Raw genomic sequence first — 26942 nt, 5'->3', positions numbered from 1 at the left:
CTTGTTATTATTATTCAATTAATTATTAAACTCGAGAAATAGGCAGAGTTATTCATCATTGTGCAACACAATTCGGAGATCACATGACAACTTACAGTGCTTGACTTTTTCGTGAAAAAGGAGTGAAGAGTTTTTTTTGCCGTTTTAGCTCATTGCGACCTCTATGAAAATGCTGGATACAGCGCGGGTGCGAGCGTGGAGGTGTCGTGATGCACGACTGACTGATTACCATTGAAATGTTAAAGTCACGTATCTTGACTCTTTGAATTTTAAATCTGGATGTATGCACATTGGCCCGCAAAAAAACTCAACTTGTCGTGAACACACTTGCACTAAGAAAAAGTGCGGGGGACGAATTTACATTTTATAAAAAGTGGGGGGGACACGTCCCCCGAGTAATCTACGCCCATGGAAAATACGTAGTCACACTAGTTCCACATTGCTAAATTAAAACTAGACCAAAGGTTATTAAAACAGTTCTGGAAGCGCTAGAACTCAAAGCCAGAACACAAAGAGGACAAAAGACAACAATTAGGCAGAAACGCATGTGTATTAGTTTGATCATACTGGTTTTAGATCATCTTTTCCAGGTCTAGAAAATCCCTCTTTTAAATGGCTATCTTGTATATCCAGGTTTCTATGGAATGCCAAAAGCTGACTTAATTATAAATAAATAAATACATAAATAAATATACGAAGAAATGTAAAAAAGCAAAAATACATAAATAAATACATAAATAAATATAGCTACAAAGAAATGTAAAAAAAGTACAAATAAGTGAGTATTTATACTTTTATTTCCTTATTTGTGTATAATTGTATTTTTTCACACATTTATTTATTTTTTATTTATACATTTATTTATTTCCACATTTATTTTTGTATATGTTTTTATGTCTACATTTATTTATTTTCACATTTATTTATTTCTACATTTATTTATTTCTACATTTCTTTGTCCGTATGCTAATGAGGGGGGCGTGTTTTACCTCAGACATCAGCAATCAAGCTCAGAGTGGCAGTGCTGAAGCTTTGAGGCCACAGTGACACTTTGTGGTGTGACCAAACGAAACGCAAGAGGTGTGCGGACAATATCACATTTTAAGTCATGTAATATCACCCTAACTGTATGTAGGGTAGGCTATATAGGGTTAACACACATAGCACACATGAACAGAAACTGCACTTCAACGGGTCTGATAGCAGACACTTGGAGATGGAAGCGCATGAAAGTATCCACTATTAATAACAATGTAAATGCGGTGGATAGGGCTGATAAGAGCTTGCGTTTGGCTTGCGTTTATTGTCGATGAGACTCGCACACCAGCGCAGAACGCGGAGAGAAACCAGCGCACATTTCACTGACTCCTACGCAAGCATAGGCTATTGATCAATGAGTTTGAAACGCTACTCAATACACAGCCCCCCCCCCCCCCCCTTAATATTCTTAATATTAATCGATAAACTACTCAGTTATTATAATAATAAAGCACTATTAAAGCTTGCAAGCCAAACGCAAGCTCTTATCAGCCCTATCCACTGCATTTACATTGTTTTTAATAGTGGATACTTTCATGCGCTTCCATGTCCAAGTGTCTGCTATCAGACCCGTTGAAGTGCAGTTTCTGTTCATGTGTGCTATGTGTGTTAACCCTATATAGCCTACCCTACATACAGTTAGGGTGATATTACATCAATCACTCATTACAACAATGTGATATTGTCCGCACACCTCTTGCGTTTCGTTTGGTCACACCACAAGGTGTCACTGTGGCCTCAAAGCTTCAGCACTGCCACTCTGAGCTCGATTGCTGATGTCTGAGGTAAAACACGCCCCCCTCATTAGCATACGGACAAATAAATGTAGAAATAAATAAATGTGGAAATAAATAAATGTAGAAATAAATAAATGTAAAAATAAATAAATGTAGACATAAAAACATATACATAAATAAATATGGAAATAAATAAAAGTGGAAATAAATAAATGTATAAATAAAATAATAAATAAATGTGTGAAAAAATACAATTACACATAAATAAGGAAATAAAAGTATAAATACTCATTTATTTGTACTTTTTTACATTTCTTTGTATATTTATTTATGTATTTATTTATGTATTTTTGCTTTTTTACATTTCTTCGTATATTTATTTATGTATTTATTTATTTATAATTAAGTCAGCTTTGGCATTCCATAGGTTTCCAAGATGGTTTCCAAAACAATTTTAAAAATCGTTGAATTTTGTTGTTTTAGCTTATTTTAATGTTAGTTTTTTTTCTTCATAAATAACATTTTGTACCGTTTTGATGCTGGAAATATATGTTTTACATGTCAACGTCTGTGCTTTTGTAATGTACAGTATGTGTAATAAGCAAAGCTTCTGCCTACTCCTTTTGGGTCACTGCGAGTTGTTTTGATCACATATAGATTATATGATTATATATAGGCCTACAGTTTGTTTAGAGCTTTTTTGTTTTCGTTTTTTCTAACCCTATAGACCAAAATAAAACATATTTTTACAAAGAGGCCATTTTTCTTGTGCATTTTTCCCAGTTAAATTATTAACTCCCTACTAGGTTATATATTGATATAGTTTTCAAACTCACTGTTCACTAAACGAATTGAAATAGAAACAGAGCGCATTTAGGCATTTAGGCCAACCATTGGCTTTGTATTGCCTGAAGCCGCCTCCTTGTCATTTCTAACTTATAACAAAGAACAATGTCTAAAAGCTTCTATGTGCTACAGCAAACAAGCTATAAAACCCTAGAAACAAGTTTTTATAAGCTGTTGACCCCAAAAAACAAGCATTTAAGGGCACACAAGTGGATACAGGCAACTGAGATAGAGACGCAGGAGGGGAACGTAGTCGGCGACCAGTATAGCTTAGCTTAGCTTACAGAAATATAATATATAAAACTGGCATTTGACTAAGTGACAAAATGTTCCAGTTTATGCTTCACGTCTTATTACCTGAATCCACTGTGGCATCATGAGAGGTAGAGGATCACCAAAGTGTGGGTTGTTTCACAAATCGAGTCCAGGCAGAGAGCAGATTCTCTGTCTACACCTGTTGATGTTAGCCTTACGCTGACTGAGCTAACGTTAACATACACTGCTGCTTGGTAACTTCAGACTGTTAGCTAAATATTTAATGTAGAACATTCTGGAGAGGCGGTATTAACATTTAGTGACATGGCATCTGACACACAGAAGCCAATGGCACATGTCACTATGCGTATTGGCACATCCGGTGGCACATCCGGTCTTCATTGGCATGTGCCAATGGATAGTGGCATGTGTCACTGACATTATTGGCATGTGCCAGTGGATAGTGGCATGTGTCACTGACATCGCGACACACTGACACTGACACCTGACTGACACATAGTTGCGGAACATGTCACCGTGTTGCGACACCTCCAGTAGTGACTGACAGATTAATCGAACACCTATAGCCTACTGACGTAATTGTTGCACAAAATCCTAAATAAATAGCCTAATTTTGTGATATTTAAAATATCAATTAAACGAATTAAAGTGCATTAATATTTTTTCAAACGTGTTATTTGTGTCACGTCTGTATTTGATTGGTATGTGCCACTGAATGTTTTGTAATACCAGTGCTACTTTATGTTGTTTATCTCGCAAAGTCACAAACTGCCCATTCTAGGAAAGACACGAAATAAATCAATCATGGGTCACTACGAATAACGTATTAACAGTCGCGCCCGTTACTGTAAACCTTTATTTTTGCGTGATGCTGCACGGACGCACGCCAGTAGGTGTCAGTATAAGTGAGTGTAACACTGGCCAGCGCAAGATTCTCATCTCATCTGGCCAGTGTTACACTCACAATTGATATTTTAAATATCACAAAATTAGTCTATTTATTTAGGATTTTGTGCAACAATTACGTCAGTAGGCTATAGGTGTTCCATTGATCTGTCAGTCACTACTGGAGGTGTCGCAACACGGTGACATGTTCCGCAACTCGGTGTCAGTCAGGTGTCAGTGTCAGTGTGTCGCGATGTCAGTGACACATGCCAATAATGTCAGTGACACATGCCACTATCCACTGGCACATGCCAATGAAGACCGGATGTGCCAATACGCATAGTGACATGTGCCATTGGCTTCTGTGCGTCAGATGCCATGCCACTTAATGTTAAAACTGCTACTGACATTCTGTGTAGCTGACTAAAGAAAAACATTTTTGTAGGCCTACCATGAAAATGAGTCCACTTAAAGGTGATCTAAGTAACTTTTTTACCTTAACTGAACAGCTTCGGAGTCAGTGGAATGGTTATATTACTTATTTCGGGTTGAATGGTGGTGGTTTCGCACCCCCCTTGTGCCCGAGAGCGGAAAAAACTCACTTGCAACCCGCCGGCCTCGCCGTCAGGAAGTATCTCGTGATATCAGGTCTCGCGATGTAAAAAACTGCTTGACGGCACTGCACACGTACACGCCCCCATTCAAGCTCCCGCTAGCTATAAGCAAAGGGCAACGATAGATTGAGTTCTTCACATTTTCATCATGGCTGAGCCTGTAAAAAAGAAGTAGAAAGCTAGGAAATCTTTGTTGGAGGACCAAAGAAAGAGGAAACGGGAGACTGACCGAGCAAGAAGTCAGACTGGAGTAAATATCGGACCAGCTTTTTCAGAATGGCGAGAACTTAGAGAAACAGAAGCCTGCACAACGGATGCTGACCTGGCCTTCTTGCTGTTGCACTTGTAAGTATCTTTGGAATCGTCTGATAATAGGCAATAAACATGTTGCACATATCATGATCGAGCTAGAAAAAAACGTTCTGATGTTTTCTTAGACAAGCAAAGGTACCGTCAATCTACCAGATGAACTTATAGACCTTGCTAATATAACTTTAGACAAATATTAGCCTCCGATATATATATTTTTTATGCTCAATGCCCACTCTCCCAAAAAAAAACCCCCCAAAAAACACGAAAGCAGTTAGTTCGCCTCGTTCATATCATATCGTTCGTTCCCGGTAAAAATACTAGTATGCATGACAACACAATAATAAAAATAAAAAAAAACTCGCCATCAGTTGGAAAGAAAATATTGCTTTACTTGCCTCGGTAGACATAACTGGTTTTGAAATAGCCGGTTCCTCTGCTCAGCTGGGTTGCTCGTGGTGAGGGGGGAGGAACAACAGTTCGTTTTTACAACAGTGTGTTTGAAAGCATTTACTACCAGACACTAGGGGGAGATTCGTAGAGAAAAAACACTCAGGCTTGCCTGGTGTCCCTTTAAAACCGCAACATTTTCTGTCAGCAATGTACAAGTAGTGTTTAACAGTCATGTTCTTTTAGTTTTGTTCTCATGGACTTTTAGTTTGTAACTCGTGGTTTGAGGAGGCGTGGTTAAGGGGTGGGGGCGTGGTTTGGGGAAGCATGATTAAGGGGTGGGGGCGTGGTTTTGGGGAGGCGTGATTAAGGGGTGGGGGCGTGGTTAAGGGTTGGGAGCATGGTTTGGGGAGGCGTGGTTAAGGGGTGGGGCGTGGTTTGGGGAGGTGTGATTAAGGGGTGGGGGCGTGGTTTGGGGAAGCATGATTAAGGGGTGGGGGCGTGGTTTTGGGGAGGCGTGGTTAAGGGGTGGGGGCGTGGTTAAGGGTTGGGAGCATGGTTTGGGGAGGCGTGGTTAAGGGGTGGGGCGTGGTTTGGGGAGGTGTGATTAAGGGGTGGGGGCATGGTTTGAGGAGGCGTGGTTAAGGGGTGGGGGCGTGGTTTGGGGAAGCATGATTAAGGGGTGGGGGCGTGGTTTTGGGGAGGCGTGATTAAGGGGTGGAGGCGTGGTTAAGGGGTGGAGGCGTGGTTTGGGGAGGCGTGGTTAAGGGGTGGGGCGTGGTTTGAGGAGGCGTGGTTAAGGGGTGGGGGCGTGGTTTGGGGAAGCATGATTAAGGGGTGGGGCGTGGTTTTGGGGAGGCGTGATTAAGGGGTGGGGGCGTGGTTAAGGGTTGGGAGCATGGTTTGGGGAGGCGTGGTTAAGGGGTGGGGCGTGGTTTGGGGAGGTGTGATTAAGGGGTGGGGGCATGGTTTGAGGAGGCGTGGTTAAGGGGTGGGGGCGTGGTTTGGGGAAGCATGATTAAGGGGTGGGGGCGTGGTTTTGGGGAGGCGTGATTAAGGGGTGGAGGCGTGGTTTGGGGAGGCGTGGTTAAGGGGGGAGGCGTGATTAAGGGGTGGGGGCGTGGTTTGGGGAGGCATGATTAAGGGGGGAGGCGTGATTAAGGGGTGGAGGCGTGGTTAAGGGGTGGGGGCGTGGTTTGGGGAGGCGTGGTTAAGGGGTGGGAGCGTGGTTTTGGGGAGGCGTGATTGGGGTGGGGGCGTGGTTTGGGGAGGCGTGGTTAAGGGGTGGGAGCGTGGTTTTGGGGAGGCGTGATTAAGGGGTGGGGGCGTGGTTTGGGGAGGCGTGGTTAAGGGGTGGGAGCGTGGTTTTGGGGTGAATGCATCAAAAAAATACTTGACAAATGCATTCACAACCTTGCAACTATGTTATTGTTCTTTAATACATAAAGTAATACATCCTTTCCATTCAATGTTTGGCCCGCAACAATAGAATAATTTTTTTTTTTTTAATTGTTTAGCTTTTAACACCTTTTACATGACACTATTTATTTTCATGGCCATAGGTTAAAATAAAATAAAAAATCTACTTCACTATTTCAGTAAAAAACATCCTCCTGATGTTCTCTTGTAGCCTATACTTTCCTTATGTGGGCTTCTAGGTCGCCAGCACCTTTATTTGACACTGACACGTACGTCAGCTTTGCAAGTCATGCACGGATCCCGACCAAAACGAAAACACAGGATTTTTCTCTGTAAATCATCTGTGAATTTTACATTTGGGTTTTCTTTTTTTACGCTGTTAGCTACTTACATCTTATCTTGCACTTGACCGTAAACTGAAGCGTCGAGTCACGCTGCTAAAATTCTGTGAACATAAAATCCGCCTACTTTGATTTGATTGGTCATTTCAAATATTCTGCGACAGACCAATGAGGCTGAGATGAACACACACACACACACACACACACAGGCCTCTGTTTTCTGACGTGCTCTCTGCTTTGAGCCGCTGTGGATTGAGGAACGCGCTGATTATAACAAGACAGGGCGAAGCCGAAGCCGGTTTCATATGTTTTGTGTGCAAAGGCAAGTCCCAGCTAACACAGTTACGTTGTGAAGACGTAACCGGACCGGGCCATATTCGTCGTAGCGACGTACCACATAACGTTCCAGCAACGTAACTTTGTGATTCCCATAATCGTCGTGGCGACGTTATAACTGTACGTCGCTAGAACGTGACGAGTACGTCTCGATGACCAAACTGGCATGTTACGAGGACGTTTCCTCAAAGGACCACATTAGTCACAGCGACGTGCCAAATAATGTTCCAGCGACGTAACTTTGTGATTCCTGTATTCGTCGTGGCGACGTTATAGTGGTACGTCGCTGGAACGTGGCTGGTACTTCCTAACGACCAAAATACAACGTTCTCCACATTTATTTTTAATATACTTCTCACCTTTAGTCCTGGGAATTAAGATGTGCTTGATCCATAACCTCGAAATCCACGTAGAACTGATAAACTCAAACATTTCATTCTCTGCTGTAAAACCTTATAAATTCTAATAGGGAATTGTGTACTATCGTTTCCAGTTAATACATTTAGGGATCAATACATATATGTAATGGAAACCAATACAAACCCCTATTAAATTTTAAATAGAAAATGGCCCAAAAACCACACTTTATTCACTGCTACTTTGTACAATTACTAAGCCAATACATTTTGAACATTAACGATTTTTAACCATGTAAAGTGTTAACAAGTTATGAGTGCAGAAATGTAACATCAATTAATTAATCAAAAAACATAATCAATGAATAATGTAACCAACTATTAAAACGTATTCTTTTTATTGAAAAAAGTGTTGTATCATCAGGGGTGTAGTTAAATAATAATCAATACTCTTATTGATACTACTCTTTATAATTTGGTGGAAAAACAATAAAGACCTTAAAAAAAAATAAAAGATTCAGCAGTTTCTTTATTATTAATTTTATTTGCAGAAATAGGTTAAATTGTTTCCTGAGTGTCCTGTGAGGCTCCTGCTACAAATGTCTGGTGGTAATGTGCTTCATTGCTTCACTACCAGTAGCTAAACCTGAACAATGCGAATATCACCAAAGATCTATAGTCCTTGAGCTTCTCTGAAGCTTACAAATAAAAAAATATTGTTAGTAAAGAGTAAAGATATGTAAAAAATTAAAATAATTCTCTCCAGTATTATTTCACCCACCCAAATATACATCAAGAGTTTTCTGTTCAAGAAAATGAGCATGATGACTTTCTGAGAGAATCTGAGACCTCTCATTCCTGACTGTGTCCCAGCTCGGCCAGCTGTGGTAAACGCTCCTTCAGACAGTGTTGAGGAGGCAGAGGGAGATGATGGAGAGCTGTGGGAGAAGAGGAAGAGTGTCTTTCTTACCCCACCAGCGGAGGGCAGGGATAGGAGGAGGGTCTCGGTCTATATATTCACTGGAAGCTGAAAAATAAATTGTACCATGCTATTGTAGTCAGGTTTATAGCTTTTTGTTATAAAGGTATAAGAAAATTGTCTAACTTACGTGTTCCTCCTCCTCCTCCTCCTCTTCCTTATCCCGGGCTGCACTGTCACCTCATCGTCCTTCTAGGCAGCTAAAACAGAGGAGAACTTTATTAATGTTGCTAATCTACAGCTTTTAATGCTTTTGAAAGTCATTTATGCTCACCAAGGCTGCATTTATTTGATCGAAAATACAGTAAAAACGGTAATATTGTGAACTTTTATTACAATTTAAATAACTGTTTTCTATGTGAATAAGAATATATGTTAAAATGTCATTTATTTCTTGTGATCAAAGCTACATTTTCAGCATAATTGTGTGAATATATAGTGAAGATCAGTCTTCAATGTCACATAATCCTTCAGAAATCATTCTATGATGATTTGATGCTCAAAAAACATTTACATTACATTCTAACATTTCTAATACTATCCAGTCAAGTAAGTGACGTCATCGATTAACAGCAAATGTTAAATTAATTAGCCAACTTCCAATCACCCATTCAACTGCCAGCAAATCCTTTACAAAACTAACAAAAAAATCTCACCTACACATAAAGATGTGATTAAAAGCCCAAACTTTTATAAACAAGAGCTTAGGTTAGCCTGACAGTTAACGTTAGCGCTAACAGTAGATAGTCAATAGATGTGTGTCAATAACACGTAAGAAAAATGTCAGGAACAGTAGTGTGCATTATTTGTGTGATTTTAGATTAAACTCACCTGAAAGTAGTGAAAACAACAGCGAGAGATGGATTTCGTTACTGCTTTTTGTCAGTTGCAGTGGTCCTGCGCCGTTTCCATGGCAACCGCTCCAGTGTTTGAAAGCGACTCGCATGTTCAACGCGCACGCCCATATCAGAAGCAGCATTTACATAAATAAACATCTAACACATTAGGCTACATTAATAAAAATCTCATGAATTTAAAACTCATTTTGAAGCTCGACCCGCTCATATGTGCAAAATGCCGCCACTCCACGTCAAGTGTCACTTTTATTTAAGATTTTGTATTGTTGTTTTTACTAACACTCAACCTCCTTAATAATAATAATAAAAAATACATATAATATTTTAATATATATAACGTTGTATAACTACTACGATAGTACTTGTAATGCAATTTTCTGGAAAGTTATCTGCGGACCAGATGGGAAAAAATGGAACTTTACCACGACGTCCTCACAACGTTCTCCATGGGATAAACTAGCAACGTCATTTGAGGACGTGCCCACAACGTTTCTGGAACGTTACCCAAGATTCTAAAAAATGGAACTTTACCACGACGTCCTCACAACGTTCTCCATGGGATAAACTAGCAACGTCTTTTGAGGACGTGCCCACAACGTTTCTGGAACGTTACCCAAGATTCTAAAAAATGGAACTTTACCACGACGTCCTCACAACGTTCTCCATGGGATAAACTAGCAACGTCTTTTGAGGACGTGCCCACAACGTTTCTGGAACGTTACCCAAGATTCTAAAAAATGGAACTTTACCACGACGTCCTCACAACGTTCTCCATGGGATAAACTAGCAACGTCTTTTGAGGACGTGCCCACAACGTTTCTGGAACGTTACCCAAGATTCTAAAAAATGGAACTTTACCACGACGTCCTCACAACGTTCTCCATGGGATAAACTAGCAACGTCATTTGAGGACGTGCCCACAACGTTTCTGGAACGTTACCCAAGATTCTAAAAAATGGAACTTTACCACGACGTCCTCACAACGTTCTCCATGGGATAAACTAGCAACGTCATTTGAGGACGTGCCCACAACGTTTCTGGAACGTTACCCAAGATTCTAAAAAATGGAACTTTACCACGACGTCCTCACAACGTTCTCCATGGGATAAACTAGCAACGTCTTTTGAGGACGTGCCCACAACGTTTCTGGAACGTTAGCCAAGATTCTAAAAAATGGAACTTTACCACGACGTCCTCACAACGTTGTCATAAAGTAATGTCGCGCTGACCAAATGACGACTAACTGACGACGTCATCACAACGTACTGTGTTAGCTGGGGTGCCAGTCAATTTAAAGTACACGCTTAATGGTCCCATGAAAAACAGTGAACACCCCCCCCCCCCCCCCCCCCCGGTGACAGTACTAGAGATAAACCGCGGATCGGGCGGATGACGTGACAAAAAATAAAAATTTAATTAAATTCGGGCGGCTGACGGGCGGTTGAACCATCAAATGAAAAATATATGTAGCCTATACATTGTTAAATATTGTTATGACTAGCCTACCTACATCCAAAAAAAGGCATTGTCTGATAGAGATATCAATAAAGCATGGGCGTCAGTTTGGTTTGAAATGTGCTGGGGAGTGGGGACAGAGACGCATTCGGAAGTGCATTTTCAGAAGTGCTGGGTACAATGATGCATTCATTTTTTTTTCTCTTTCGCGCAGGTTATGTTTTAAAAGACGATGTCCTGTAGCTCAGGCACGGCTCCGCTTTTCAACAGGCCCACCCAAAACTAAAAAGAAAAAAAAACTTTACTAGGCTATATTCTAATTTTGTCAATAATTATAAAAAAATCGCCAATAAGCTCATAATTTGTGCTAAAATAGTGTTTAGTTTTTAAAAAACATTTTAAAAAGCTGGTTATATTTTGATGTTCTGCGCAAGTTCAGCAGACAGTGAGGTTTGGGTTTGTTCCGATCAGAGCTCGTAATGGAGAGCGCATTTCTGAATATTTCGCTCGTTCATTCCGCAGGGTCGCTCTCTCAAACCAGATGTCCTGATGCCTGGCCCTGGTTCGAAAATATGTGGAATAAGGGCTGCTTCCGACCAAAAGTTTTTTTTTTTCTAGTCGACTAGAAGGCTGTTAATTTAAGTCATTCGTTGAGAAATCGCCCCTTTACTTATAGCCTACAGGATAATGAACGTTTACGTATAGCCGCACTCAAGCGCACGACCACACGCATAAAGCTTGCCACAAAGAACCGGTAAAAGTAATGATTATGAATGTGTCTAAATGTGTCTATACGCCGTGAATGTGAATGTGCATTAGGCTATACGCTGAGTTTCGGTTCATTTATATTCGTTTATATTTTGGGGATATTTAATTTTATTTGATCAATCAATAAATTCCAGAAACAAACCTTGTTGTATTATTTTATTTTAATTTAATACTGTGAAGCTGCTTTGATACAATCTGTATTGTGAAAAGCGCTATACAAATATACTTGATTTGATTTGATTTATGAGACTAACTCCAGTTCACTCGCCGGCGCCTCCATGTCGTGTTTATCTATTGTCTGATATTTACTTCTTATTTAGGCTATTAAATCCAGGCAATTGGTTCATTAAACATTGATTAAAATTAAGATATAATTAATACAAAACGAAATTCAATTTAAAGAAAGGCAGCTGTTCTGTTTGAGGTCTCTGTGAAAGTTTTAAAGCAGTCGTGCCGCTTTCAGAGCGCTCACGTCCGTTTTGGGGTTGTTATGGACAATTAGCCACATGTGAACGTGCACTGTTGTGCGATGGAATTTAATCGAATTTCGGAATGAATAGAGTCGGCGTTTCTTTAATATCGAGGCTCTATAGTTTACTATATGATTGTTAGGTCTGTTGTTGGTATATAAAATGAATTGCACTGTGCCTGAAAAAGACGCGCTCCCTCTTCCCGTGCATTCAAAATTAACGGGAGTCTTCAGAGCAGGCTAGTCCTAGTCGTCACCCTGACATGAAAGTGCATAGAGTTAATTAGCCTATAATGTAAATTACTTGTTATTTTATTCGAGCTTTCTATCTATTTGCTAAAAAATAAAGTGAAATAGGCATTCATTAGTAGACTAAATAGCAGCATGTTGAAATGATGTGCAAAAATGCGTTTTCTATTAGGCTACATACAATGAAAATATTGTAGGCTACAGTAGCCTATCAGATAAGGTCAGGTTCACAGCTGATATTCTGAGGTAAGAGCTTTCTAGTCTCGCGGCTGTCATCAGCAGCGCCTTGCATCGCCCAATCAGCGGATGGCGGGCGGGTGCGGTTTTGAAAATTGGTTAGAAACGTTAGTGCGGATGGATGGCGGACGGATGATGAGTTTTGTGATGCGGTTGCGGATGAAATAATAGCCCATCCGCGCATCTCTAGACAGTACGTTAAAAAGTGGACATGTCCGGGCAAAAGAGGACGTTTGGTCACCCTAGTATAATAATAATGTTTTCTTTAGTTGGGCTCACGACCCTTGACTTTTTAATGTACCCTTATTGTAACCCTTTTGAGTGTGCAAATAAACTCACAGGAGAGTTAATTTAACACTGGAGTTTTTGCTGTGTATATATAGATGAAGTGTGATCATGACACATCTGTCAATGCAACTCTTCTGGAGGTTGTAGTTTCACAAGCACAAATTTAGTAGCCTAATAAAAGCTTCATGGTACACACACACACACACACACACACACACACACACACACACACACACACACAGCAAGTGATCTTGGCCTGAATGTGGCCTCCGCTGGCACTGCTGGCCTCTCTCAGCCAGTTATGGCCCATGTGTGGCCCTTGTCTTTAATCCAGATCTAGGCCACTCCAGGACCGTCATTATTTGCAGCATGAGGACTGAGGGAAAAGGGGCTCTGTGGACCGGAGCTGGACCAGACAAACATTGATATGTGGGAAGGTGTGATGAAGTTATGAGACTCCCATGAGGTTTTGTGAACAGAGTTTGCTGCCGATACAGTAAATGTTCTCACTGAACCATAAGACTGAATCTATACTGTAATTGATATTTACAGATGAAGGGTGAGTTACAGTAATGTCTCTACCATCTCGCTCTCTCTCTCTCTCTCTCTGGGTTTCCATCCAAACGTAAAGCGAAGGCGTTATATGCAAATGTGTCTTCTAGTGTCGTAGAGCCGTAAAGCTGTAGGATTCAAAACACAAACGACTCGTAACGGCGGTTCAGAGACGATTCTTTCTTTTGGGAGACAATAACTTTATTTATCGTGCACTTTCGAATTTAAAACTTTGCAGAACGTTTACATTCACAAACAGCAATATTACACTGCGTGAAAGTGAATATTCGAAAAAACATAATTGGGGAACTTTAACTCTTTAACTTGCAGAAGTCAAAAACAACTCAAGCGAGTGTGAAAACTTTTTTACGAATTAAGTGATTTTTTGGGGGGAAATTTGCCATTTCCATCAGTCGTTTCTGATGCAATACTTAAGTGCGCATGAAAACAGGGTGATGAAAACATAACTAGAGGAAGTTACCAACCAGAGGAGGAGCTGATGATGTGTAAAGGAAGAGCTGTATATATAATGAAGAGAAAGAGCTGTAACTATATATAATGAAGAGAAAGAGCTGTAACTATATATAATGAAGAGAAAGAGCTGTAACTATATATAATGAAGAGAAAGACTGACAGAAACACAAAATGTCTGATAAGTGTGATCTGTGTCTGCTGGGACTGATCATTCTCTCTTCACTTCTCACAGGTAAAGAAATCTGTATTTTCTCTAAAGACATTTAGTGGAATTAGTCTGGAAAGAGTTCATTTGAACATGCTCAGTTTATTCTTGCACACATTCACGTTGTGATCTCAGAGTTGTGTCTTGATACACACAGATCATACTGTATTATTCCTGATACTGGACATAGCGTCACTCAAACATCTGATGATGAAGAATCATCTTCATATTAAGAGTGTGTCAGTGATTTGAACAGCTCTCTGATAAAGACTAATAGTTTATTCTGGAGAGTGTGTTGTTTGCTTTAAGTGAGGAAAAAACTGTCACACTTTACAATAAGGGTATATGAATAATCATGTACTAATACCCTTGTGAAAAAGAAGTGTGCTTAATTGTATTGAAAGTGTACTTTTTGTGTGCTTAAAATAATCAAAGTGTACTTTTTGAAAAGTGCACTTGCAGATAATATAATAAAATTAAAATTAAAGACCACTTAAGTGTACTTAAAGGGAATACACTTTAATGACAATATTTATTAACACACTTAAGTGCACTTTTTACAAATGCACTTTGTAATAATATCTAATTAAGTTTAACTTAAAGTAAGTACACTTTCATCACAATATTTATAAACACACTTAAGTGCATTTAAAAAAATGCACTTTGTAATAATGTCTAATTAAGCTTAACTTAAAGAAAGTACACTTTCATCACAATATTTATAAACACACTTAAGTACAATTTTTACAAATGCACTTTGTAATAATATCTAATTAAGTCTAATTTAAAGTAAGTACACTTTCATCACAATATTTCTTAACACACTTAAATACACTTTAAAAATGCACTTTGTAATAATGTCTAATTAAGTTTTACTTAAAGAAAGTACACTTTTATCATAATATTTATAAACACACTTAAGTGCACTTTTTACGAATGCACTTTGTAATAATATCTAATTAAGTTTAACTTAAAGTAAGTACTCTTTCATCACAATATTTATAAACACACTTAAGTGCATTTTTAAAAATGCACTTTGTAATAATGTCTAATTAAGCTTAACTTAAAGAAAGTACACTTTCATCACAATATTTATAAACACACTTAAGTGCACTTTTTACAAATGCACTTTGTAATAATATCTAATTAAGTTTACTTTAAAGTAAGTACACTTTCATCACAATATTTATTAACACACTTAAGTACACTTTTTAAAAATGCACTTTGTAATAATGTCTAATTAAGCTTAACTTAAAGAAAGAACACTTTCATGACAATATTTATAAACACACTTAAGTGCATGTTTTAAAAAATGCACTTTGCAATGTCTACTAAGTTTTACTTAAACATACATTTTAAATAATTATGATTTATAGTGTTTTAAATTTATTAAAGTTAAAGTTATAAGTTATTAAAGGGAATTTATTTTGATGTATTGACTAATATATAAAATAACAGTTTTAATGGAAAACATGGAAAATAATTGATTTTAATTCCAACTCAAGTGTGTTGTCCAAAATTAATTTGTTAATGTATTTTAAATGTGTTTTGTCTATAATATATACTGTGTGCATTATGCAGTTGAAATGTATTTTTCCAATACATCTGCTTATACAGTATAATCCAGTACAACTTATTGTTGACATTTTTATCACCAGCCCTTGCTCTATGAACTCAACTAGTGTCAGCTTTCTACATAATATTTGAAAATAAAATGTAATATATGAGAGGAGTCTAATAGTAATGTGTTGTAGCTACTTTACATCTGTGAACATAATACTTTCAATATCATTATGTTGTTCTAAGTCAATTAAACACACATTTAAAATTGTATTAATTGCGAGCAAAAGTTAAACAAATGTAAACAAAATGAATTTGCATTTAAATGCAGTTAAAATACATTTAATTTTAATCACACTAGACTACACTGAAAAAAAAAGATTGACTTTTAGTTAGGTTAATGAGTAAAGTTTTGTGAACTTACAGAGTTTAACAACACAATGAGTTAGAACAACTTCAACTTAAACAGAAAAGCTGAAATAACATTTAACCATGCATGATATATGAATATGTTGTTTAATGCGCATGCGCGAGAAATACTACGTCATTATGACGCACTACTTCACTAGAGTTTGAAAAATGCACTGTGTTTTGCGATCCGTTTGCGATGCGTGATGATACTAAAGCTAGCCAAACAAGAGAACAAAAGGAGCACCACGTTTGGATGTTTGTTTGCAGATGAGACGTTATGCTGCAAATAATCAGTCAAGTAAGTATATATTGATGCTTTCTTTAGTTAATTTTTTTTCCACCGTAACATGTCAGTTGCTGAGTGCATTTTAATCGCAGATATTATAAACTCAATAGACTCGGGAGGTGAATTAATCATGTTTTCAATAATTTATATATGATTGCATTCTAATAATGTCTTACATTGTAATGTGAGGAAGGCGTGTGTGATCGTGTTCGAGGAATTTGGTTGCTGATTTTTTTTAAAAACTAAACCGACTTTTTAAATTGTTTTAAACAAGCTACTAAACATTTGCTGAATGCTGATCCAATATTGTAACACTCGAAGACGTTTATATACATTTAATACAAATAATCAATCTTATAATCACCATAAATATTTAATATATTACCCACCTCTAGAAAAAATGCTTGTAATGTGTTCAATTTCATTTTGTATTTAAAGAGTTGTTCAATTACTATTTGTTTTGGAATATGTAATATTTTTGTGTTTATCTGGATTTAAACATTCATTTTGCAGGATCAGTTCATATTTGTTATTGGAGATACAGTGCAAGCGGTGTGGAATCACAGACCTGTATTGATGAGGTGATGTTACAAGATTTATCATGACAGCACATCCTGATCAAGCTAAAACACTACTTTCAAGTCACTAACTAACGTTATCCCTATAGCTTATAAATGCTTTGAATCTTTTGCATGTGCAAGTAATAAATTCCCACCTGTGCATTTACACCTGCCCTATAATCATCATATATTTTATAGGTAACAAACCAAAGGAAGAAGGCTTGCAGCATTGCTGTGTCAACCGTGGTAAATACAGGAACAGGAACATCCTTCATGAAGATAGCTATGTGGGGCAAGCTTAAAATGTAAGAATACCTTTCTTAATTTGCATTTGTCTTGGGTTTGCATGGGTCATATATCTATATTTGTGTAATTGATAAAGTTATGCTTAATTCCCTGTAAAGTAGCAATAAAAAGGTTCTCTATTTTTAATCACTTTAAGCCCAGTGTCAGTAAAAATGGCGTAGTCAGTGGAATCCTGGTGTTTGTGGGAAATAGAAGGAACCTTGCCCAGCTTTCTACTACGATGTGGCCCTGGTGACTGAGGTAATCAATCACATCACACAATTTATCAACAGTTAACAGTCAAAAGTTTACATACACCTTGCAGAATAAACTGCTTCATCAGGGTAGTACTAAATAAAGATAAAACGCACATTTTTGTGATCCCTATTATTGATAAAATTGTTAACATTTTGCAGATACTGCAAGGTGTATATCAACTTTGAAGCGCAACTGGAGAACTTCACTGGTTACCTGTGGCATCACGTATCCACTTTAAGGTATTGCTCTTAACATTCAAAGCATTAAATGGTCTTGCTCCCCAATATTTGTCTGACCTACTCTACCCTTACTGCCCTGCCCGGTCCCTTAGATCAGCTGAACTTGGTTTATTGTCCATCCCTCGTTTCCAGCTGTCTACTGTAGGTGGAAGGTCATTTAGTGTTAATGCTCCTCAATTGTGGAATTCGCTACCTCTCACACTACGTAATACCTCATCTGTGGCTACTTTCAAGACCCAGTTAAAAACATATCTATATAACATGCATTTTGGATAATGTGACTATTTGTATCCTATGTGACTGTAATGTATGTGTGAGTGTTTAAATGTATTGTAATTTACAATGTAAAGCGACCTTGAGCTACGGAAAGGCGCTATATAAATAAAACTTCTTCTTCTTCTTCTTCTGTATATCTATCTCTTTCATTCAATTGAGCCAAATATAATAATGGACTGGATCTGTATTATAAACAAATTTTCTGTTTTTTTATTTTTTTCCTCAAGGCATTTTTTCTGACTTTCCTGCATCTTTGAAACATTTCCATTCACATATACTCTGGAGAGCATCTGGGACATTGACATAAACAGCACTTTCCAACAACTTAAAAAATTGGGTGACAAATCATTTTGGTTTTTGTGCTTTTGGAGTTCTTCAATGTTTTTTTTATTTTTTTTAGTGTTTTTTTTTTTTAGACAAACTTAGATTCACTGTAATGCTGGAGTAAGCATTTGGTCCTGTTTAATGTTGGTGCTGGTAAAGGTTTAAAGGGATACTCCACTTTAAAATGAAAATTCTGTCATCATATACTCACCCTCGTGTTGTTTCAAACCTGTATGAATTTCTTTCTTCTGCTGAACATCCCTTTAAGAGCTAAATAACAAGGTTCGGTAACTTTTAATTAGGTCTCATTTGTTAATATTAGTTTATTTTTTAGCCAACATGATCTAACCAAGACTAATATTATCTTACTTAGACTAATAAATGCTTAAAGTATTATTCATTCTTAGTTCATGTTAACTGAAGTAGGTAACTAATATATTTTTGTAAAGCATTACCCAAAGGTCTCTTTCCAAAACTGTTTGTGTTTATGCATAGTGTTTCTTGGGGTTTTCTTGTGCATCAACAGAAAGGTTTTTATGTACTTCGTTTAGAGATTATTTTGTCAGTAAATTTAGAGGGTTTTACATTTAGTTTTGTTGATTGTAACATTGCATTTAATTCACACTTAAGTGTATTGTTAACTGACATTAAAGTATATTTTAAATCACATTAATTGCGTGTCATTATATTGTGTAGTGCACTTTAACTATATTTTTAAGATATTAGAAGCAATTATGAAAGTAGATATAAAGTTGTATTAAAGTACCAATTAAGTTGTTCCAAAAAATCACTCTTAATGGCAACTTATTGCATTTTATTTCAACTTAATATGTGATATATTTGAAATTAATTACACTTAATGTGCATTCAGTGTGTTGAAAACATTGCATTTAATTCACACTTAAGTGTATTGTTAACTGACATTAAAGTATATTTTAAATCACATTAATTGCGTGTCATTATATTGTGTAGTGCACTTTAAGTATATTTTAAAAACACTAGAAGCAATTATGAAAGTATATATAAAGTTGTAATAAAGTACCAATTAAGTTGTTCCAAAAAATCACTCTTAATGGCAACTTATTACATTTTATTTAAACTTAATATATGATATATTTGAAATTAATTACACTTAATGTGCATTAAGTGCGCCGAAAAGATGGCATTTAATTCACACTTAAGTGTATATATTTAAAGTATATTATTTATGTAATAAGTACACTTTATAAAAGTACACTTAAGTGCACTTTTTTTTCACAAGGGTAGCTGGATACTTAATTCAGCATGAACTATGATAAATGAAAGCATGAACTAATGAACAATGAAGAGTTATCGTGAACTACGATGGAGTCATTATGGATTCAGGCATGAATAACGGCAGCCTTAACTACATGTTAGTACATGTTTGATAGTTAATGCATCCATTAACATTTATGGATAAACCAAATCAAACTGCCTCTTTAAGAAAAACCCTTAAAAGGTCTTATCTGTTTTGTGTTGCTCTCTTTCCCTTCAAACTCACCCAAACAAACAAACAAATAAAAGATAAAGGTTATTTGTAGTTATATTACTATTTATTTAAACATGTATGGACTCAAAAGGAAGCCCAAACATCCCTGTAAAGACACACACGAGGCACATTTACCATCAAATATGGCGCGCAAGCTAATCGAAGCATAAACCAATAAAACAATACAGTTAATACAGTACTGTACAAAACTACCTGGAAAAATCCCAATATAAAACACATGCAAACATGACTTTAATTGTCAATTTGGTTTACCAAAGCAATCAATATATTAGATTAAAATGCCAGCTTTACCGTAGCAACACAACTAGCACATATTCACACACCTAACACAACAATATCTACACAACGAGTGTTCAGCTCAGTGAAGTGATGTTGTGTGGTCAGAGAACAGAAGTACAGTATCATCACGACTGTGTCTGGATGGAGAGTGAACTACTGATCCCAGCAAACCTTCCCTGAGTTTTGCTCCTTCCTTTGGGAACTGTTCCACAAATATTCTTTGTGGGTTTTGAATTGTTATTTTGTATTTAGCTGTGCATAAGTCACAGTAGGGTGAGTTTGAAGGAAAGAGAGAAACACAGAACAGATAAAGAGCTTTTAAGGTCAGTTATTAGTGTATTTTCTACGGTTGAAGAGGAGGATCAACTAATCCTGTGCCGTCCAGTAATGTTTATGACAAAGCTGAAATCAAGAGTTCAAGCTATGATGATATTACATTATTTACATTTGTTTCAAAGTCAGGGTATTTCTTATTCCTTCTTAAAGAGGCGTTTGATTTGGTTTATCCATAAATGTTAATGAATGCATTAACTATCAAACACCAGAAAAAAGACTGTATGATTTGAATCTTCTGCTTTTTATGCTGGTGTGATTTATTATTTTCATTTATTAATATCATAATGATCACTGAGATATACTGTGTGTCAGGTATCAGTGGAGTGGATGATCATGTGTTCATCAGTTCTGGTGAAAATGTGCGTCTGCCCTGTAATAAAGCTCTTTCTGACTGCAAATCTAAAACTACATGGACCTACTCTAACAGATTCAGACATTCAACAGCAGTTGAACTGATTAAATTAGGGATAAATAATAAAGACACAGAGAGACATGAGAGACTGAGTCTGGAGTCTGACTGCTCTCTGAACATCAAGAACATCACAGAAGAAGATCATGGATCTTACAGCTGCCAGCAATGGATAAATGTGAATGGAAAAGACCACCAACAAGGACCTGATGCTGATGTTTATCTGCATGTTCTTCATGGTAAGTTTATGATTATCTGGTCAATTTAAAAAGGGCAGATTCTCCCTTTAAACTCAGATGATGATTGAAGAGTCTGTGATTTGTGTCTTGTGTTCAGTTTCAGTGTCTCCATCATCATCATCATCATCATCTTCATCTTCATCCTCACAGACTGAGATCAGTCCAGGCCGCTCTGTGACTCTCTCCTGTCAGTTGTATTCAGTCTCCTGTGATTACTGGGTTCGTTCTGAGGGAGTTGAGCTGTTGTGGGTGAATCAGGCTGGTGTTGATCTGAAGACAGACTCCAGATATCAGATATTATCATCATCATCAGATCAATATCACTGTAACATCACTCTGACTACAACACTCCTGAATGAAGATGACAACAGAGAGTGGAGATGTCGGCTTACTCACATAAATCAACTCCAGTCAGATACACTGTCAAGTATTCAGGTGAGAAAACACTCTTTTCTGACAGATTTGTCAAAACTTTCACACACTGGCTCTACTCTTTCTGATGGCTTCATACGTTTGGCAATTGTACAATATTAGTGGTCATCAGTAAGTCATAAACTGCATGTAAAATCCTTATAATTCCCAATATTGACCTCCCTCATGGGTCATACATGAAATATTGCATAAATCTATTAAAACGAGTATGAGTATGTAGGAGGTCAGTTTGAGGAATTCTAAGGCTTAATAATGTCATTGATTCAGGAAAGCTGAAGGTTTATGGGAAGCAGCTCACTGTGTTTCACTCTCATATAAACCAGGAATAAATGATACAGTAACATCTCTCTTCTCAACTACTGCCACTGTAAGCTGTGATGATTGAACACAAACTGCATGTCATGATCAATATGAAAATATGATGTTAATGTCCTGATGCGTCTGAACATTCATCTTCTGCAGCTCCAGTCGCTTCAACAACACTGACTCCAGTCAGAAGCTCAAACTCTGAGAAGACATCAAGCCGAACTACAGCAGCAGCTTCTACACAAGGTTCATGATCACATGATCACTGTCACACATCATCAGTCTCTCGCTTCAGTGGTTTGCACTGGCTCTCACAGACTGCTTTATCATCACACATATTATCTACAAAAAAAATCTCTTTAGTCAGATTTGTCACTGAGTTTTTATACATATGACCGGTCTTGTACAGCTCTTAAGTCTCCTATGATAAATTAATAAAATCATAGTGAGGATTTATTAAACACAACTCATCCCATGTTACTATTTCCATCTTGTTTTTAATAGTTGTAACATCAACTACAGCAACAACACTGACTCCAGACACCACACCAATCTCTCCGAATCCAGGTGTGTATGAACGAACTACAGCAGCAGCTTCTACACACGGTTCATGATAACTGTCAGACACATCAACCTCGAAGGATTCCTCAATATTTGTGCATTTCATACCGGAAACGTTGTTTGTTTTAGATGCCGTCAATAAATAGATATTCCACATTTCAATGTTTCTTCAAACTTAGAAATTCAAGTGTGCTATAAACTCAGAAGTTATAACATGAATATCTATGAATGAATAAAGCATCAAATAGATTTATTTTTGGTCAATGGCGATAGTCATTCTTCTCCTGACACCTTGAGATTGAAGTAAGAAGATAATGATGACAGACTCGTGCACATATTCATCATTTCTGTGATGAGCAGCTCAAGTATTATGCGATGATGATGTTGTGTATATGTGGCATTATGTGTTGAACTGAACTAAGAGACGTGATCCACAGATCCAGGAGAAACTGAAGTCAGTGTGAATGCTGTATCATTATACAGAGGTACGACACGTTCATTTATACTGACAGCTTTATAACATTAAACTATCAGTCAGTCTGTAAAAGCTTCATCAATAACTGTTGATAGTTGAATACCCTTGACTTCAGTCATGTACAGTTTCTCTTCTTCCTCTCATGTTTCCTGCAGTGATTGTGATTATTGTTGAGATCGCAGTGTTTGCTGCTCCTACTGTGATTCTTCTTCAGATCATCTGTGCAAGAAGAGCTGGTGAGTTTTGAGCCGCACACAATCTGATGATTCACACTCATCTGATCTGGAACAATCTGCAATCATGATAAAAACACATACGAGAGGTCAGTCAATGCTTTTATTTTGCAGGGAGGAAGGACTCGAAGCACCCAGAGGAAACAGAGATGCCTGCAAAATTACAATAAAATACTGGTGAGTTTTGAGCAAATCTGCAACAATATTTAAAATAGCAAAAACTTACAGAGGATTGCTTATCATTTTATTTTCTTCTTCTCAGAAAACAAAGAAAAAACTCTGATCATCCTGAAGAAAGAGTAACACCAAGTTTAGATTAAAATGTGTTTTTTTTGTTTGTTTTTTACAAATAAAAAGCCAGATTTATTTTCATTAACATCCCAGTCAACACGTTGATCTCACAGTGATCTCTCCATATGATCACAGTGTGAGTCACAAGTGTAATTTTGGTTGAAAATGAAAATTGGATTGATGTGTTAGGCCGGCAACACACTGGCTGTGTGGCGTGTCCGTTTTTATTTCGACTCCCATGTTAACAGGCTAGATCTTGCACACTGCCTGTGTGACACACACGTCTCAGGTGCGGAAGAAAACGCATGCATGCTAGAAATATGAACGGACGCCTATTTTTCGCGCAACACGCAAGCATGTTAGAGGCGTTTCCAGGCAAAATAGAATAGGAAAAGATGTTTATATGTCATTTTGATATGAATACATATTAATAAATGATATTTTGATGTTTGGAAGTCTCTAGGTTTTGACATAGATGCAGATATAAGGGATATGTATTGGGGATATGTACAGGGATATGTACAGATATAAGGGATATGGATACGTTCGGTATTTATGGAAAGGACCACCGGAGGAAAATAGGGGAGGGTCATGGCTTTTTATTCTTTGTTAAGGGGAGGGTCATCCAACTTTTTTTAGTCTAGGGGGAGGGTCACCCAACTTTTATCTTCATGAAAACAGCAACATTTCAAAGTGGCTTGTTTGGTGCTATTTTTTTCCATTTAGCTCCATGTTGATCTCGCGTTATCAGCCCCCCTTCGATATCAGATGGGTCTGACCCATCAAAAATCCAGTTTGGCGCTGTTTGACAGTGCGTGCGCACTTCAGTTCGCGCTCAGAAAAAGTGCATCATGTCAGAACAGAATGCCAATGAAATGTTTACCCGGCAAAGCTTTAAAGCACGAGCAAATAATGAACTTTTGTGATTGCGAATAAGTGCAGTGTCCTGTGAGTGTAACTCTACCGCTGCATTAACATGTGATGTGAATGTACGTCGAGTTTTACAGTATTGGGAATGAGGTGCCAGAACTGCAGCTGATAGAATGTGCGCTGTAGCGTGATACTACCATATTTTAGTTTCCATTCTTATTTTGTTTCCACGATGTGTAAGATGTAGGGCTACCACATCTTTAAATTACTATTAGTATTATTTAAGTTAACATAATAAAATACGTAGACCTACTGTTACGTCAGAAACGAGGATACAATATGCAAGTGCAAAAACTCTTTATTGATGATGATTGATGAAATCCGGGTGATGCAGGCTGTGGCGCAGGGACTTTGATGGTCAGACACGGAGTGATGAATGAAGTGCAGCGTGCTCTGATGAGTGAAGACGTGATCCAGACATGAAACGTAATCCAACAAGATGTGAAACAGGAACACAGGAACTCCAGACGGGACACGAGGCACAGGAACAGGATCAGACAACACAGAGACTTCATGCAACGATCTGACAAAGGAGATGAGAAAGCGGTGAGCATATATAGGAGATGAGATGAGTGGCAGCTGGTGATGATGAGTGATTGCAGCTGGCTACTGATCAACAGTAACGATCCGGACACACCCACTCACACACTCACACACATGTAAACAACAAGGCAAGAGACTAGAGAGAGACATTGGATCTATGAACCGTGATAGTACCCCTCCCCCTAGGAACGCCTCCTGGCGTTCCCAGGTCCCCTTACCTGCCGATTGTAATCATCGATAAGGGAGTGATCCAGAATGTCTCTAGCAGGTACCCAACTTCTCTCCTCTGGACCGTAACCTTCCCAGTCCACCAAGTACTGGAATCCGCGTCCCCTCCGCCTTGAGTCCAGCACACGATTGACCGAATAAGTGGGTTCCCCATCTACGAGTCGCGGCCGGGGAGGAACCGGGATTGGCGGATTAATACGAGAATGAAATACGGGTTTAATTTTGGATACATGAAAGACGGGGTGAACCCTCCTGTACGCTGGAGGTAGGTTGAGGCGGACTGCCACCGGACTAATGATCTTGGTGACAGTAAACGGGCCAATGAATTTGGGAGCAAGTTTATTAGACACGGAATGGAGAGGAATGTTCTTGGTAGAAAGCCACACTTTTTGACCAGCGACGTATACGGGAGGCCTAGACCGGTGGCGATCGGCTTTGGCTTTGGTGCACAACCCCACCTGGAGTAGAGTCTCACGGGCTCTAGTCCACGTGCGGTGACACCTCTGGACGAAGGCGTGAGCGGAGGGGACCGCGACTTCGGATTCCAGACTAGGAAAAATTGGTGGCTGGTACCCTACGCTACAAACAAATACATATATATATATACATATAAAATTTACATATTAACATTTTATAAAAAACCATTAAATTTCGTAATTAAAGTTCCCTTTCGTTGTCACTCCGAGTTACGTCGGATGACGACGAATGGGGTTTCGCTTAGAAAGCGATGAGTGGTGATCAGGATGTGCATGAGGAGGTCACGAGGTCCTGGAAGGCACCATTGTCTTCCCGCGATCGCTCGGCGACCTCCTCCGCCTTGCCTCCTCTCGATCAGGCGGCTGCTAAAGGGTACACTGGGGTTCCCCAGGTTGAACGCTCTGTTGCGATGCAACTGTGTCCTCAGAGTGCTTCTTCCCGTGGCGACCCAAAGCACCCCTCCAAAGCCTGTAGGTTCTCCTCCACCCTCGTGGCGAAGGCCTATAGAGCTGCGGGGCTGGCAGCCTCCTCACTGCATGCCATGGCGACACTCCAGGTCTACCAGGCCCAGATGTTGCGTGACATGCACGAGGGGAGGACTGACCCAGGGCTCTTCGATGAGCTGCGTGCCGCCACCGACCTTGCCCTCCGGGCGACGAAGGTGACCGCACTCTCCCTGGGTCAGGTGATGTCCACCTGTGTGGTCCAGGAGCGACATCTGTGGCTCAACCTGGCTGATATGCGGGAGGCCGAGCGGACCCGGTTCCTCGACACCCCCATATCCCAGGCTGGCCTCTTCGGCGGTGCAGTCGAGGACTTTGCCCAGCAGTTCTCGACTGCCCAGAAGCAGACTGAGGCTCTAAAACACGTCCTGCCCCGGCGGCCTGCTGCTCCGGCAGCGCAGCCGTCGGCACAGGTGCCTCAGCCTGCTCGCCGCCGAGGACGCCCTTCTGCGGCTCCCGCCCCTCCCGACCGGCCCCAGCAGTCCGCTGCTCCCGGGCCGCGTTGTGGAGGAAGCCGCAGGAAGGCGTCACAGCCCCCTCCAGCCCCGCGCCCCGCTAAACGCCAGGCCAAGCGGCGCTCCTGAGGGTGGCTGCTCAGAGATGAGTCCCAGTTCTGTGCAGGAGACGGTAGCAGGGCCGCTCCTTCCCCCGGTGGAGGGCCGGGGGAGAATCCTTGGTTTTCCCATCCCCGCTGCTCGTCCCCCGACGGGCAGCACCCTAATGTGATTAAAGACAGAACTAACACACTCATCTCTGAGCACACAGAGTTCTCGGATGACAGCATGCGCCGCCCACTGGCCACGCTCCTCTCATCCCCCTCTGTCGCCAGACCCCTGCCAGAGCACGCCCCCGTGGGACGCTGGTCCTCCCCTGGCCTCCTCTGGCAGGAT

At 39.2% G+C, this 26942-nt stretch overlaps 1 protein-coding gene and 2 long non-coding RNA genes across 3 annotated transcripts; all 3 read left to right on the top strand.

Moving 5' to 3' along the window:
• Positions 1 to 518: 518 nt before the first annotated feature.
• LOC311096389 lies at positions 519 to 2528 on the top strand. The gene is made up of 2 exons (XR_014609021.1): positions 519 to 633; positions 2203 to 2528. It is a non-coding gene; the product is annotated as an uncharacterized lncRNA (long non-coding RNA).
• Positions 2529 to 14007: 11479 nt separating this feature from the next.
• Positions 14008 to 23443, top strand: LOC311074367 (uncharacterized protein). The gene is made up of 9 exons (XM_084100919.1): positions 14008 to 14107; positions 20738 to 21073; positions 21171 to 21508; positions 21968 to 22057; positions 22316 to 22378; positions 22810 to 22857; positions 23003 to 23083; positions 23195 to 23257; positions 23343 to 23443. Exons 3-8 carry the CDS (start codon positions 21454 to 21456, stop codon positions 23248 to 23250), a joined length of 393 nt encoding a protein of 130 aa, XP_083957045.1. The 5' UTR covers positions 14008 to 14107; positions 20738 to 21073; positions 21171 to 21453; the 3' UTR covers positions 23251 to 23257; positions 23343 to 23443.
• LOC311097003 lies at positions 15931 to 18947 on the top strand. Its single transcript, XR_014609179.1, has 4 exons — positions 15931 to 16918; positions 17096 to 17202; positions 17340 to 17443; positions 18183 to 18947. It is a non-coding gene; the product is annotated as an uncharacterized lncRNA (long non-coding RNA).
• Positions 23444 to 26942: the final 3499 nt, after the last annotated feature.

Source organism: Abramis brama (assembly GCF_963993115.1).
Source record: "Abramis brama genome assembly, chromosome: 1".
NCBI classification, from domain to species: domain Eukaryota; kingdom Metazoa; phylum Chordata; class Actinopteri; order Cypriniformes; family Leuciscidae; genus Abramis; species Abramis brama.
The sequence above is the reverse complement of the archived record's forward strand: the minus strand, read 5'-3'. Positions and strand labels throughout refer to the sequence as shown.